This window comes from Lepidochelys kempii, chromosome 3, assembly GCF_965140285.1.
Source record: "Lepidochelys kempii isolate rLepKem1 chromosome 3, rLepKem1.hap1, whole genome shotgun sequence".
In the NCBI taxonomy this organism is placed as follows: domain Eukaryota; kingdom Metazoa; phylum Chordata; order Testudines; family Cheloniidae; genus Lepidochelys; species Lepidochelys kempii.
This window is the reverse complement of record NC_136382.1, coordinates 30,011,909-30,028,894: the sequence shown is the minus strand read 5'-3', so window position 1 is coordinate 30,028,894 and position 16,986 is coordinate 30,011,909. Positions and strand designations below refer to the sequence as shown.

At 41.2% G+C, this 16,986-nt stretch overlaps 1 protein-coding gene across 6 annotated transcripts in view; it reads left to right on the top strand.

Moving 5' to 3' along the window:
- The window catches only part of GREB1 (growth regulating estrogen receptor binding 1), a 175,694-nt gene that overhangs the window by 149,571 nt on the left and 9,137 nt on the right, over positions 1 to 16,986 (top strand). For all 6 annotated transcript variants that reach the window (XM_073335996.2, XM_073336003.2, XM_073336002.2 and 3 more), the window contains 6 exons: positions 5,344 to 5,446; positions 6,892 to 7,050; positions 8,899 to 9,041; positions 10,067 to 10,228; positions 12,581 to 12,785; positions 13,718 to 13,892. In XM_073335996.2, coding sequence (XP_073192097.1) covers positions 5,344 to 5,446; positions 6,892 to 7,050; positions 8,899 to 9,041; positions 10,067 to 10,228; positions 12,581 to 12,785; positions 13,718 to 13,892 — 947 coding nt within the window. The remainder of the gene's footprint in view (positions 1 to 5,343; positions 5,447 to 6,891; positions 7,051 to 8,898; positions 9,042 to 10,066; positions 10,229 to 12,580; positions 12,786 to 13,717; positions 13,893 to 16,986) is intronic.

Below are 16,986 nucleotides of genomic sequence, written 5' to 3'. Positions count from 1 at the left end.
AAAGACTTAGATTTCCAGTTTTTGTAACATTAACCCACTGACTAAAACCACAGAAAGCCAGAGTTCATACTAGCCGATAGAGATCAGCTATTAGACATGCCATTCTAAGCGTATCCTTTCAGACACTAGAAAGTTGTTATCTTATCATACAACATAAAAAGACAATTTAAGAAAAATTAAGCACTCTAGTGAACCAAAACTATAAGTATCACTGCCGAAATGTTTAGCATTCAGGAATTCTCCTCCTTCCCCTCATATACATAACACGTCCACGGTTGACTAAAATGTCTTCTATATGGTTACTTTCCAGTCAAGGTATGTACACCCCTAGCACTATGTATGAAGCTCCAATCTCCACTGCGGCCTTTGGGTGATACCACAATACCAATAATAAACTAATGATAAAAACTGCATGTAAGGACATCAACCAGTGGTCTGAATACATACACAGGAATAAAAGGGGCAAAAGAGACTTGCCATTAGCTAACTCCAATACTTATTTTTCTCAGCAGCCTTTTATTTTGCTTCTTTTGAATGAAATATGGGGAGAAATTCTCTCACCCTATCTGGCGAACCCAAATCCTTAGTGAATGCAGGATGCCTCTGCATTTCTTAGCGTTACTGCCTTATATCCAGAAAGACAAATCTAAGCATAAAAGGAAGGAGAGAAGGTGCTTCAAGTTCCAAACCTACTAAATATGAAACACTCACCCCATTCTATGGAACCACTGGACCATTACTTTTAAAAGGTCTCCAGAGTACTATTCCTGACACTTCCTACTGGTTTCTAAGAAGTCTTGTTTCCTACCCATCACCCACCTTAGATTCTCAGCCTTTGGCACTCAGAAAACTCACTGAAGTTTTGTTTCATTAATACATCCTTTTGCACCATTTTTTTAGCTCTGAGGTAAGAAGACCCTCTAGCATGTGGTCCTGAAGGCTGCATGCTTCTATGACATGCCACAGTCAGACCTTAGTATGGATTCTTCCCAAGGTCTGTGGTTGGTGACCTGCACCTCTAGATTGTCCTTATTCAATTTTATCTTTGCCCCAAAGGGTTTTCAACAAGCTATTTATAGTCTTTTGATTCCACTTGAATGCATTCTTGGATAGCATTCTGGGTTGGACGGTCTCAAGATTTATTTGTAGGTTAATAGCATAAAGTCTTGTGTAAATTGGAAATTATATACGCTGACTGCCTTTCAGATCCCCTGGGAATGGTTTTGGAAATTAATGAGGGAAAGAAGTCAACTTGCCCTAGAAATTTTGTTTATCTTCATGTCCATTGTCAAGAGTTCCTTTCATGTGAAAGGAGTTGGTAGACTCATACCGTTTTTCAGTAGACAAGTGTCCACATTAAGAAACCCACTGAAACAATTATCTATCTTGTTAGGAGTCTTAGCAGAGGGCAAAGAGTGATAAAGCATGGAGATAGTATTGCTGCTTCATCCCTGGGGTGAGCTCTCTAGAACAATATTAAGACACTGTTTGGGCAGTATGGATAAATATGCACGGCTGTGAAAAAGTTTACCAGTTCTGTGCATATAAATTCATCATCCAGGATGCTCAAATTTAATACCATCCATGACCACCAAATTCACTGAAATTTGGGGTGTTGTTTTTTTTGAAGAGATAAGTTTCTTTTATGTTCCCAAATTACATGCAAGAGGTTTGGTGCTATTGCTGGGTTTCTTTGCTGTGTTTTTGTACCCTGAAAACAGCACTTTCTATAAGTGTGGAAGCAGTCTAAGTCCTGTGAATGACTCTCTGAGATACAGGGTTCTCAGATGCTTTTGTTGTGTGAACCACAGCCTAAAAGAAAGGTTTCAGAGTAGCAGCCATGTTAGTCTGTATTCGCAAAAAGAAAAGGAGTACTTGTGGCACCTTAGGGACTAACAAATTTATTTGAGCATAAGCTTTCGGAATGCATCCGATGAAGTGAGCTGTAGCTCACGAAAGCTTATGCTCAAATAAATTTGTTAGCCTAAAGGAAAGATTGTCTTCAGGGCAACCTCCCATCCATGACATCTTACACCACCTGCCCTACCACCCACAGATAACATCTCAGATTTCTAGAGCTTGTTGCTCACGTGCAAAAATAATATTAGGAAAGTATTTAATGTATCTATTGTTAGATGTCTTTTAGTGCAACGTAACAGGTGGAAACAAGAAGAGCCAGCACCATCTGTGGACCATCAGCGTGTTTTCTGTGAACCACAAGTGTTTCACAGACCACAATTTGAGAACCACTCTTGTGGTCTGTTCAGAACTCTCTCACCTGGAAACTGGATTAGAAAAAATTATAGAAGTGTTTTTTCCATTTGCCATATTTTTTCGAATGTGAAGATTTGGAAGCACATTTTTAGTAGTAGAGATGATAAGAAAGTGGTCAATCAGATGGCTTGTACCACAGGAGTTGGTATCTGAGAGCCATTCCTGTCAATCATCCTGCTGTGCAGTGTCTGAAACCAGTGGAAAAAGGGGAGCCCTTTATGGTACATGTTATAACAGCACTTTGAATGTCTCTTCTACAAATCAACATGGTAGCGCTTAAACCATTTTGCTGACTGGAATCTCACCCTCTGATTGCTGGACAGAAGGACCACCTGCTTTCAGTTTACCATAGATATCCATGGAAAGAATAATATCCTGGCTAAGATCTCAGGACTGCCTTTCCCCTTAAGCAGGTATTGTACTTTATAAATGTGTCTCTTTAGTACACAGAAATTGAATCCTCCCACCATTGAGCATCTTGTAAGGAAAACCTCAACTCAGATTCATTCCTAAATGTTGTCATCATAAGTAGTAAATACTGTCACATGGCATTCTGATTAAAAGGTTGGAATATAAATGTATCCCTAGTTTTTCATGCCCCAAATCATGGCAAATGTTAAGCAGAAATCAGACTAGTGAACGATTGCTGGTGCCACACATCTCAGTTTTCATAAATGATCTAAAAGCTTGAGATTTTTGCTTCTTCCCTTCTTGAGCCTTTTTCTTCCAAGACCTTGTCTGTTCTGTCTGCATCAGACTGCACTCCTCCTACTTTGTGTAGACAGAAAAAGAAACAGAGTGAGTGTTCTACATCAAGGTGGATAAAAGATTGCCTGGAACCCAAAACATCTCTTCTAACAAGGCACTGGGCACTGCCACATTTTGGCAGTTATTGATAGTTATACAATACCTCTGCTTTCTTGTCGGCAAAGTTACCCCATCTGGTATTTTATTTACTTAGATTGATAGGGAGGCTAGATGTAAAAACTAAAGGTATCAGCAACAAGTGTTGCGGGCAGCTCCATTTACTGAGAAGGTCATGTTGCAAATCCATTCGCTCTAAAATTTTGCTTTCGGGAGCTGACAGTTGCCTTAATGAATGGAAAGCTGTTTTCCTGTTAAGGAAGTTTGTGTTCTATCAAAAGGAACTTGGTAACGAGATCTTGCCTATTTCAGCTATGAGGGGCATACATCGGAGCTACAGAGTCACCTTATTACAGTCAAACTGTCTATAAAATTATTCTCAAACTGGGACTCTGTCAAATTCACCCAATTTTGACAGATTACTGATGATCTTAATGGAAATCCAAGTGTCACTTCAGATGAAATGAAAGCTCTGATAAAGACACGCAGAAGTAATCCCAAACATGGGAGACAATGTAGGTACTATACTCTTCTGGAACTAAGCACAATCAATTATACATTTGCATGAAATATTAGATGAGGGATCATTTCCAAGATATGAAATTTTTGTTTAGTTGATTCACAAATAATTGGACCCAGGTAGTCACTATAATATAACTATTACTTTCAGCTGTAGGGTCCTGATCTAAAACTCACTGAAGTCAATAAAAAAATTCCCATTGAATTCAATGGCCTTTGGATCAGTTCCTAGGTTAACAACTGAGAGTTCTGAGAGAAATCTGATTTAGTAGGAAGTGCTGGTACCAGTTTGCTGTTTGTCATCTTTAAAGAGAACAAATGTTACTTTTGTCTTGTTTCAGCTTCAAAGCCTCCTTCTTTCAAATGTAAAGTGAAATGAACGTTTATTCCATAAACTGTTTAAAATAATACAACTCTCATTAGACTCAATCCTACATTTCTGACATTCCTCAAATCTCCAGTATAGTTGTTTCACGGCAACTGGATTCTTGGGTACATCAGGAAAGCAGGATCCGCACTGCTGTCAGTTTATTGTCAGGCCTCATGAAATAAACTGTACAGTTTCAATAGAAGCAGGATCAGGATTATAATTAATTTCTTAGCCTGAGCACTGAAGAGGCAACTCTTTATGATTATCAAGTTGTCTTCAGTGTAATTTTTAATGTTGAATTACAAAGAAAGAAGGCAAAGTGCAAATAGAATTTGTAAAAGCTGCTCTATCCCTGCAAGATGGACATTTCTTCCTGAATTAATGTCAAGGGCCCAGTGTTTGTCAATCACCGTGTTTAGGTGCTTGCTTGCTTGCTTATTTATTCATTTATTTATTTAAGTAACATTGTGTCCAGTAAAGTTCACATGCAAGATGATAGGACAATTCATTGTTTAAACTATCTGCTGCCTGAGAGTAATTGGCCCATCCCTTTGTAAAATCAGGTGCAAAAGTAAATTGTACAAAAGCACAGCAATGCATGTCTGCATAGTGGAGAGACGAACTATATCTTCTCTGGTTTGGGTTAAAAAAAATAAAAGGGTTAGATCTCTGAAATAATTTAAATAACAGATCACATAAGCACAGGGAAAATAACCGTTTTTAGCCTGGGAGGTGAAATACTACATTATTTTGCATATCATATCTAATTGAAAAGAGAAACTACGAGGGTATGATGCACTCTGTCCTATGGACCTGTTTCAACTCATTCTTCAGTATAGAAAGTTGCCTCAATATGTCAATCAATGAATGCACAGGCTTGGAAGGGATGAGGTAAAGCTTTAGTGTTATTGTGCTTTTCCCTGGCAGATTTTCATGTAATGTACTTGTTTGGTTTATTAAAAATGTGTTTTCCTGCCCATTGTAGGGAGTATAGTTCAGGGGAGAGAAGTTGCTTGTGGTGAGTTTTTTTTTTTTATTTGTATGCCTATATCCCGAAGGTATTACGTAAGGTATATTTTGAATGTTAATTTCCTGCATAAAAGTTGCATTACTGTGTAAGATGAGTCATTAATTATCCCATATAAACTTGTGAATGTACAGGAATAGGAATGTACATGCAAGAGAACTTAAGAGTTGGACTTTGACCTACTTTTAAATTAGATTACAGTAGTCATTCCAATTCCAAGTTTCCAAATAATGAAAGAATGGCATTCATGATAAACATCTGTTTAGTTTCTGATTTATGTTTGTTACAGATAGGAAAAACGGGAGCCTATCTTCAGTTCCTCAGTATCTTGTCCAGAATGCTGATTAGACTGACGGAAGTGGATGTTTATGATGAGGAGGAAATCAATATTAGTAAGTTGTTGATGAAGAGACATTTGCTTCTGGGGATTTTTTTATATCACATTGTTAATTGGACCAATTGTTGACGAGTTTATCATGTGCTTTTCACCTTCACGTTGTAGTTTATTTACATTACTGCAATCCATTTAAAGTTCTTAAATTAAGTAGTTAAGGATTTTAACTTCTAATTTGGAATCCTGTAATTAGCTAATTTCTCTCTATTTAGAGCTCACTCCTTCTCTTAGCACATCTCTGTTTTTCTTAGAAAGTTGGCAGCAGCATTTATGTATGTTAAAAATAGTTCATCTCATGCTGAGAAACAATATACTGACTTTAAGCCTTGAATGATTATTTTTTGGTCAAATGCAAAAAAGGAGGTTAGTTGGAAACGTTGACAGATTTATAACCATCAGCAATACTGTCACTATATTATCCATTTTAGGTAAACAAGACATCATATGAATGAGAAAAGCACATACATACATTCCTGCTTTCCAGTAGTTGATCCTATTCTCAATTTCCAGTTTTTTCAGCATATTCCTCATTCCCCTCTTTCTCCAGATGTAATTCTAGACGTCTCCGAGGCTCTGCTATTTACTTTGATCAGTCACTTTCTACAGTGGTTTATTTGATGTTTTTTTTACTCTGGGGGGTAAAATTCTCCCCTGTGCAGAGAAGCAGTACAAAAGCTTTTGCCTCACGTAAGTCTCATTTAAATTCTTGTTTTGAGTGCTTACATAGAATCGAAGAGGATCATACATTGTATGCTGGCTAGCCCCCTGCATGGGGAAGAATTTCATCCTGTGTGAATAGCTCTGCTTGAGTTTCCTATTCCCTTCTAGTTTCCAAGCAGCAGATCCTCAGCTGGTGTAAATGATTATAGCTCCAGTCACTTCTGTGGAACTATGACAGTGCAACAGCTTAGGGTCTGCTCCCAAACACCTTGGAGTCCTTACTAGTGCAGGAGAGTACAAACCAAATTCCCTTAACTGAAAACTCCATCTCCAAAGTGCATTGAAGTCAGCGGAGAGACACCTGCTGACTGGTCCATTTTACCAGTAAAATCCTTGCTGTGGTGCTTTTATTATCTCTGCATATATGATTCCAGATGGCTTCTGACAGGTGCTTTTGCTCTGTTTTGGCAGAATTGCATTGAGAGATGAGGAATGTTGAGTAATTGATCAGGTGTTCACTAGTTTTTCTGCGGAAAACAGCTTCACAGATATTGTTGCCTTAAAATAGTAAAAGAAATAATAGTACAATAATAATAATTAATAACCTCCTAAACTATATGAATAGCATAGACTTGCTCTAGGTTGGGGTATCTTTCTATGCAATCATCTGAACCTTTCAGTTGATTTCACACATCTCTTAAAAAAAGCATTCTGTAAAACTGGAGACATCATTCAATTTATTGTAAACTGCATGTTTTGGGTTTGGTATTTTTACTATTCTAGAACTCCAAGAAGAATCAGATCAATGTTATCACCAGCCAGGAGACATGTGGCCTGATTTGGAGACATTTAAGAAGATACCTTTTGACTACACTATTCATGATCCGAAATATGAAGATGCAAGTCTGATTTGTACAAGGCTTCAGAATATGAACAGTGACGGTCAGAATTTAAAATATAACAGAGAGAGATGCATGTATTTATTTATTTATTTGCACCCACTATAGACAGTATGGATGGAATCCTGGCCCTATTGAAGCAAATGGCAAGTCTCCCCGTGATTCCAATGGGGCCAGGATTTCGTCGATATGTAATTACAATTTACAGAGCTATATTGTTTATAGTTTTAACATGAGGTTTGAATTGAAAAAGGATTAAAAGTTTGCCAGATAAGGAACAACACATAAGGATGAGCAGTGTGAGTGTTTTGTGGTATGGAAGTTATGTAGCCTTTCACTAGTAAGGCCCTTATCTTATAAGCATGTATGTATCTGAGTAAATTTACTCACTTGAGTTGTCCCATTATGTTTCAATAAGACTACACATGTGTGCAAGGCTGGTTCTAGGAGTGGGCAAGCAGGGCAGTTGCCCGGGCACCAACTTCTGGGGTGCCAAACTGGTGTGGCGCTCGGCTCGTTTTTTCCCTCTACTCCTGATTGGCCGGCTTTTTTTTTTTTTTTGGTTGTTCCACTGCTAGGGGAGTGGGCCCCAAAACATGTTCTGCCCTGGCTAAGGTTAGGATTGGACTGTGGGCCACCAGTTTGAATGTGGTCCAGTGAAGTAGTGATCCATTTGATGGCTGCTTAGTGGGCTGTGTGGAACAAGGTGGTGTCTCAGTTCAGGACCCAATAGATGAAAGTCTACTTCACAGTGTCACTGGACACACTCCTCATTTGGTTCTGACATCAATCACATGATAGCGACTGCCTGTCCTGGCAAACCTGAGCTGGATTGAAAGCTGTGAGTGAGAGGTGAAAGGTTCTCTCTTATTTTTATTGAATTGACAGGCTTTCCTATCGGCCCAACCCACATAACAACTGTGGATTGTACATGCTTGTGCTAATTAATTTACCTCCCTGACACCTGTGTGGTAATTTCATTGTCCCCATGTTGCTGATGTGGAGCTGAGGCACAGAGGGCCAGATTTTCAAAGATAATTTTATGCCCAAAGATGCAGATAGGCACCGAGTGGGATTTACAAAAGTGCTTAAGTGGGCTAGCCACCTGACTCCGACTGACATTTTTACATCTCACAAGGTATCTATATGCATCTGTACATGTCTTAACACCTTTGTAAATCTGCCCCAGAGATATTAGCACCAACATTTCCAAAAATGGCCTTTGATTTTTAGGTGCCTCTATTTTGAGGCACGTTGGGCCTGAGTTTCAGCTGGAGCTGTGGGTGCTCAGCACAGTTTGGGCATCTAAAAACTAGAGCACTTGAAGGTGACTTGCCCAGAGTCTCACAATAAGTGTGTGACAGTGCCAGAAACAGAACCCAAGCCCCAGTCCATTGCATTAACCACAAGAGTGTCCTTCCACTTGATATCCCATTACTAATCCCGCCCATCATCCAGTCCCTGAACAGTTACATGCTAGAACATGTTCTTAAAAATGTCACATAAAAGAAATAAGTTGCAGAGCACATTTTAAACTGTTCTCTGTGAAAGCGGAGATGGTGTCTTCCTCTCTGTTTTTTCTGTGCCCAGCACAAGTCAGCATACAGCAAATAGTAGTCATAATAATAATAATAATTTTGCTTTACCTGCACCTCTGCGTTATTATAAATGAGCACAAACTACCATGACTTAAATCTAGTTATTTTCTCTCCCCTTCGATACACACCTAATAAAATCTTCTACGCTCAGGCTGAATATCTATTTTGTTTGGTGTTACCACTGTCCCTGCAGGCTTATGACGATTACATGAGCAGTTTATTCACCACAGGGGGATATAATAGGCCCTAGAATATACTTAAAATGAATACAGTCCATTTTTTAAAATTTACAGACAGATCAATGGGCAGAAAACAGGAGGACATGTATATGCGCCGTCAGACAACTCGAATGAGATTATCTAAGTACGCAGCATACAATACATACCATCACTGTGAACAGTGCCATCAATATATGGGCTTCAATCCCAGGTATCAGGTAAGTCGTGCCTAATTTGTATTTAGGATAATAAATCTGTAGCGGATCTGTAAATTACTTTAAAATACTGTAAAATGCTTTCTAGTATCAGTACTGGTACCCAAGCTGCATATTTGCTCTATAAGCATTTCCATAGAGAACTTATGGATCGATTCTGGGCCCTGATACTGCAGTTGGATCTTTGCACTTGCACTGAGCACCAGCGAAGTCAGTGGAGCCCTGCCCAGGCACAGGGATCTGCGTGAGGGGATTGGATTGCAGGTTTGGGATCTTTGTCGAGACAAAATGTTTTATCTTAGTGATAATTAATTTTTGATAGTGGCAGCAGTGCAGGACAAAAGCACATTGTGAATATCTTCTGGTATTCTTTGAGTACCCAAATTCATAGCTGGTGGGGTCAGCAAAGGTCATGAAGGTCAACAGTTTCACTCTGTGGACTTTGCACAACTGTTCCTTGGATCATTCCAACTGACCTATGAAAGGCCATAGTCACGATTCTACAGTAACCGCTATAAATGATCATTGATTTGCCAGCAAACCTTCCCCGAGGGTTTATTAACACTTGCTCGGGGGCAGAGCAGTTGCTGAGGGTAGTAAGTTGACTGCTGCAGGGAGCATTTTATACACATCATGTGGACTCTGATTATTCAGACAAACCCTCCAGTTCGCTGCTCATTAGAATGGCCGAAAAAGGCATCAGCGATGCAAGTGCTGCAGCTGTTGTATAGCACATGGCGTTACTGAGGGTGGCCCACAAGCCTTGCCACCTTTGATGAGACAAAGAGCAAATTGATGGCTTCAGGCCAGGAATCTGGGTAAATTGTTTGTTTAGTGAATATGTTGGGCTTGAGCCAAATGTCACTGATTCGTATTAATATGAGTTGTGAGTTAAAAAGTACCCCAGTGCCCTGTGTGGTTTCCTTCTGATTTGGTGCTGACTTAGTGATGTCCATGAACTGTTCTGTGCTCTCTTGGGAAGCCAAGTTAGAATCTAATAATCAGATTTGTCCTTTTGTCCCCCTCAGCTTTATGAGTCCACCCTGCATGCTTTTGCCTTTTCCTATTCCATGCTTGGAGAGGAAATCCAGCTGCATTTTATCATCCCCAAGTCAAAGGAGCACCATTTTGTCTTTAGTCAACCAGGAAGACAGCTGGAAAGCATGAGGTTACCGCTTGTCACAGATAAGGTAGATGGATAATTATATTTATACTCACATATGGGGCATAGACGGGGCTGATCTAAAGATCTGTAAGGTCAGATCATACTTTGGCTTCAGTACTGGTCCTGCTGGCAGGAGATGGTGAGAATGGTTTGGCAGTGAGTTGTTTCCTTCTCCTTGCGTACCCTTGCTGGAGAGGGAGACAAGCTCCAGAAATGGCTTGGAATGCAAGGTCCCAATCAAATACTTGCTTTGCTCATAATTAAGACTATGATTTTGTCAAGGATATTTTTAGTAAAAGTCAGGGACAGCTCACGGACAATAAACAAAATCATGGAAGACATGACCTGTCCCTGACTTTTACTAAAAACATCTCTGACAAAATAGGGAGGGAGGAGGATCCAGCACTCTGTCCCCTCTGCAGTGGCTGGGAGCTACAGGGACCCCATTGCCCAGTGGCTGGAAGAGGTCCCCCTGCCGTCCTGTGGGGCTAGAGCTGGACAGGTCCACCCACTGCCCTGCAGGGCTGGGAGTTGTGGGGGGCCCCTTCCAGCGGCAGAGGCTGCCCCCGGCCACTGAGCAGTTCCGGGGTACCTCTGCCACCGCTGCCCATGACCAGGAGCTGCAGGAAGGACCTCACCGCTCACGGCCACTGAGCAGCTCTGGGGTCCCTCTGCCACCGTCCCCGGTGGCTGGGAGCTGCGGTGGCGGAGGGTGGGGGGGCAGCTGCTCACAGCAGCTGAATCACTACAGGAGGGACTCCTGCCAGCGATAGAGGGCAGCTCAGGGGTTGCTGCCACCGGCGGCGAACAGTCAGTTGCAGGAGGACCTGTCACCCACAGCTGCTGGGCAGCTGTGGGAGGGTCTCCCGCCCCACATTGAGGCTGGGTTGCTGCAGGGTCCCTCACTGCTGGCAGCGGCTGGTCAGCTGTGGGGGGTCCCCAATGTCACAGAGGTCGCTGGAAGTCACGGTTTCCATGATTTCCGCAATCTCCATGACATAATCATAGCCTTACTCATAATCAAGGCTGGTCCTTGGCAGACACTGTTTGTGAGCTGGGACTATGACAATTGGAGATTGTTGTGCAGTGGCTCAGAAGATCTCAGGGTTCTGGATAAAGACACTGAAGAGAGGATGGTCTCAGCTTTGAGAATAAAATGTACATGTTTTTGTTTAGCCTATGGCTAAGTAAGAGGAAGCAATTTATCACTGGCTTGCCTGTCCTGTCCTGCATAAGTGGTTCCACCAGATGACATAGGAGAGTTTTGAAAGAATCTCTCTAGTGACTGTGCAGCGACTCATGGTAGCTTCAGGGAAGACAGCTGCAGAGGTTACCAATCTGACAAGTCTGTCTTGTCTCTGATATGAGCCTTTACAATGACCCCTGCAAGCCCTGAACAATCTCTGCTGATTCAATGAGGTATAGTCTTTAGACTACTGGAGCAATTTGTGGAATGGTAGTAGCAGCCGAGATTTTATGGTGCAAAAGGTAAGCTGTCCACAAACAACACTGATTGATCCACACTGCATCCTTCACTTTTGGCAGCTTATGACTAGATAGGTAGAAGCATATTTTTAATATACATCTGCTAGCCTGTAATCAAACTTGAAGTTACGCAACACCTTTTATCTGAGAGAGAGAGTTGTGTTTTTCAGCTTATGAGAATACAAAATTATCCCAATTTACTGTGTGCCACCAGAAGCATCCTCAATTTACTAGTGGTTATTTCATTGGAACTAGGTGTCAAGTCTCCACAGATTCTATTCCCATCCCTGTCTCTGATCTGCCCTGAGACCTTTGGCAAATCACTTAATTTCTCTTTTTTTTTTTTCATCTGTAAAAATTATATAATACTTACCTACTTTATAGGGTGTGCTGCTGTAAGACTTAATGCATGTTTGCAAAGCGCTATGAGATCATTGGATGTAGGTCACTATAGCTGTGTGAAGTTTTATCTTAGTCTTTTTCTCATTATTCTTTCACTTCTCTTAATGTTTGATTGCTTTCTGTTCTTCTATTCTTTACTTTCTTTTTCCTTCCTCAGGGCCTATCAAGCCACCGAGGATCCTATATCCCTGGTAGATCAAGATTTAGCAATCCCATCTGGGGCTATATGTATCTATCCCTCCCTTACCAGCCAATCAAGTGATCAAGGCCCTTTTCTTTGTCACTTGACAGAAGTTGTTCTCTTCCAACTCTTATAAAAATTCCAATTTCTCTTTTATTTAGATATTAGGCCAGTTTCTCATCTGGTGTAAATCAGCAAAGCTCCATTGAAGTCACTGACTTATACCATCTGAGGATCTGGCCTTCTTTGTTTAAATAATATTCAGCATAGTACAGAGACTCATCCTTCATTTTTGTATTTACTTTACAGAGTCAGGATTACATAAAAAGCCCCACTTTTACTCCCACAACTGGGCGTCATGAACATGGACTTTTCAACCTGTATCATGCAATGGATGGTGCCAGCCATTTGCATGTTCTAGTTGTCAAGGAGTATGAAATGGCCGTATATAAAAAATACTGGCCGAACCACATCATGCTAGTGCTGCCGAGTATTTTCAACAGTGCTGGAGTAGGTAGGTACTAGGAGGGGAAAAAGAAGGTAAAACACATATGTTATTGCACAGAAACCCTCACCGAGAGGTTTGTCATAAGTGATCTCTTGCAACACAATATATCTCACCATCCATATTGTGCGTCAGAAACCACACCCTCCTTCTTTACTGTGATAGGTGGTTCTCTGTATTGTACCCCACGTAAATGCAAAATCAATTAACACCTGATAAGTCATTCATACTTAACCCTATAATGCTAACATTAGTGAAGTAGACATGTGACTCTGGGGCATTTTCTCAGCAGAAGATCCTTGGCCATGGGACATTTGTCCATGGGAGGAACTGCAGCATCTCAAGGCAGTGGAACTTGAGCAGGACCTATAGCTGACTACCATAGCCCTAAGTGAGTTTGGTGCTGGCCAGGGATGAGGAGTGGATGTGGTGCCTAATAAGGCACCGATCCTGTGCATTTCTTAGGTAGCGTCTGCCAGAAGAGTTTCTATAGAGCACCCAGAGTCTGCTCTGGTGGGACCCCCAAGGTGGAAAGACAGAGGAAATTATGGCTGTCGTCACTTAGGTGGGTCCATCCCCATGTGCAGTGGCTGGTGCCAGGAGGTGTCAGTGGAGGTAAATCTGTCCCTCGTAGTTTAAAGGCATCACATAAATTCCCACCACAGAAATCAAACTCATCTCATTAGTTTCCTCAGTGGTGTCCCATGTGGCCTTAGCAGCCTGATGCAACACCCACACCTGTCAGCTCAGTTGCATTTGGTATGGGATGGTGACAAATTGACTCTGGAACGCTTTAATCACCAATGTTCAGAGTGAGCGAGCCACACTGTGCTCCATGAACATTTGAAAGGTTGTCACTTATCAACAAACAACTCCTGCCCCTGCCACCGCTACCTCCCATCCCAGAATTTTCCTCTTGTTTATGCTGTTTTTGGTTTCAGGTGCTGCGCATTTTCTAATAAAAGAACTGTCTTATCATAATCTGGAACTAGAACGAAATCGGCAAGAAGAACTGGGGATTAAACCCCAGGATATCTGGCCTTTCATTGTCATTTCGGATGATTCCTGTGTTATGTGGAATGCAGTAGAAATCGATTGTTCAGGAGACAGAAAGAGGTAAAACAGCATAATTAAGGAACATGATTTTTTTCAGTTGATCACTTTAAACTCTCATTACGTATGACTGAGCACATCTTGTTGAAATGACATCATGGAGACAGCAAGGCTTTTACTCTTTGTAACAAGCAGGGTATAATATTTGCCTGGGGACAGAGAAGTATTTCTTTATATATTTGTCTGCATGTAACCCAAAGGGTAGTGCCCATCTGTGCCCAGTCTACAGCTTCAGCCATACAGCTCGGCACTTCAGTTCAAGCTGGAGTGACCCATGCTTTTGGCTCTGGAGTTCTGTGGTTCAGACGCAGTTGTGTTGGCCAAGAGAGGTGGCAGTCACATGTACAGTTGATCCGGATACAGTGGTGCAATGACTGCAGACACACATGGATGGATTTTAAGCAGCAGGCTAGAACTTTTATTTTGCTTTACCACAGGGGAGGGGCACTACCTGCCCATCATCCACACTCTCCTATACCAGGCATTAAGTGGTTCCAGTGCAGGGGTTACAGGGCTCCTACCATAAAACCCATCATTGAGGTTAGGCTCTCCTCAACTACCCCCGCCCAGGACTCAGCTCTCTCTGAGTCCTACCCCTTCCCCCACCCATGAGGGGGACAGAGGATGCAAAAGGGTGGAGATGTCGGGCCTCATCCCACAAGGGTTACAAGATCTCCCCCTATCCCATGAGCCCACGGCCCATCAGGAAAATCCAAGATCTTTTACCTCTGGGAACCGTGCGCTGTATCCTTTTAACCACACTGGAAACTGGCCACAAGTTGAGACAAATTAACAGTGCAACCCAGTACCTCAGTTAGGGACTAAGCACATTCCTACTTAATAGGGCTGTCGATTAATCGTAGTTAACTCACGTGATTAACTTAAAAAAATTAATCACGATTAATCACAGTTTTAATCACACTGTTAAACAATAGAATACCAATAGAAATGTATTAAATATTTTGGATATTTTTCTAAATGTTCATATATATTGTATTCTGTGTTATAATTGAAATCAAAATGTATATTATTTTTATTACAAATATTTGCGCTGTAAAAATGATAAGCAAAAGAAATAGAATTTTTCTATTCACCTCATACAAGTACTGTAATGCAATCTCTTTGTAGTGAAAGTGCAACTTACAAATGTTGATTTTTTTTTTGGTTACATAACTGCTCTCTAAAACAAAACAATCTAAAACTTCATAGCCTACAAGTCCACTCAGTCCTACTTCTTGTTCAGCCAATCACTAAGACAAACAAGTCTGTTTACATTTACAGGAGATAGTGCTGCCCTTTTCTTATTTACAGTGTCACCAGAAAGTGAGAACAGGCATTTGCATGGCACTCTTGTAACCAGCATTACAAGGTATTTATGTGCCAGATATGCTAAACATTCATATGCCTCTTCATGCTTCGGCCACCATTCCAGAGGACATGCTTCCATGCTGATGACGCTTATTAAAAAAATAATGCATTAATTAAATTTGTGACTGAAGTCCTTGGAGAATTATATGTCCCCTGCTCTGTTTTACCTGCATTCTGCCATATATTTCATGTTATAGCAGTCTCGAATGATGATTCAGCACATGTTGTTCATTTTAAGAACACTTTCACTGCAGATTTGACAAAACGCAAAGAAGGTTCCAATGTGAGATTTCTAAAGATTGCTACAGCACTTGACCCAAGGTTTAAGAATCTGAAGTGCCTTCCAAAATCTGAGAGGGATGAGGTGGGGAGCATGCTTTCAGAAGTCTTAAAAGAGCAACACTCTGATGCGGAAACTATGGAACCCAAATCACCAGAAAAGAAAATCAACCTTCTGCTGGTGGCATCTGACTCAGACGGTGAAAGTGAATATGCGTCAGTCCGCACTACTTTGGATTGTTATCGAACAGAATCCATCATCAGCATGGATGCACCTCCCCTGGGCTGGTGGTTGAAGCATGAAGGGACATATGAATTTTTAGCACATCTGGCACGTAAATATCTTGCGACGCCAGCTACAGCAGTGCCATGAGAATGCCTGTTCTCACTTTCAGGTAACATTGTAAACAATAGGTGGGAGCATTATCTCCTGCAAATGTAAACAAACTTGTTTGCCTGAGCGATTGGCTAAACTAGAATTAGGACTGAATGGACTTGCAGGATCTAAAATTTTACATTGTTTTATTTTTGAATGCAGTTTTTTTGTACGTAATTCTACGTTTGTAAGTTCAATTTTCACGATAAAGAGATTGCACTATAGTACTTGTATTAGGTGAATTGAAAAATATGATTTCTTTTGTTTTTTTACAGTGCAAATACTTGTAATCAAAAGTACATATAAAGTGAGCACTGTAAACGTTGTATTCTGTGTTGTAATTCAAATCAATATATTTGGAAATGTAGAAAACATCCAACAATATTTAAATAAATGATATTCTATTATTGTTTAACAGTGCAATTAATCGTGTGACTAATTTTTTTAATCGTTTGACAGCCCTAGTATTTAACCTACTGTGGCTCAAAGGTGCCAAGAAGATGAAAAACTCCCTTGCCCTCTGCGAATTGGCCCTATGGGAGAAAAAATCCTTTCTTATACCCAATGGCCGAAAGGCTAGACCCACAGCATCTGCTGGCCGGATTCCTGTTCCTAGTTCTGGGTGGGTAGGGTGGAACAGGGCCAAAAGAGACACCACATGGTGCTGGAGCTGGGGGATGCAGGCTGCTCAGCATCCCTCCTCCTGACTGGCCAATTGGTGCCAGAGACTACCAGGAGGGAGGACCTACTGAGTGTGTCTCAGCAAGGATCTCCCTCCCTTGCTGCCGGGTCTGTCCCATTTGCTGCTACACTCATCAAGGTCACGTAGCCATAGATGCACATGGGTGGCATTCTGGGTAAGGCTTTTGAAGGAACTAAGGGAGTTAATTGAAATTCTGGGGAAGCTGGCCACCTACCTCACTTTGGCTCCTTTGCTGGTCCCAGCCTATGTGACTTCTACTTTATTTCGCTTTGCAAATGATAAAACAAGTCTCTTAGCTTTTTAAAACAGTACTTGATTGGGCCAGTTTTATTTATTACCAGAGCTGTGCTAAAATCAGCAGCTTTGGTGTG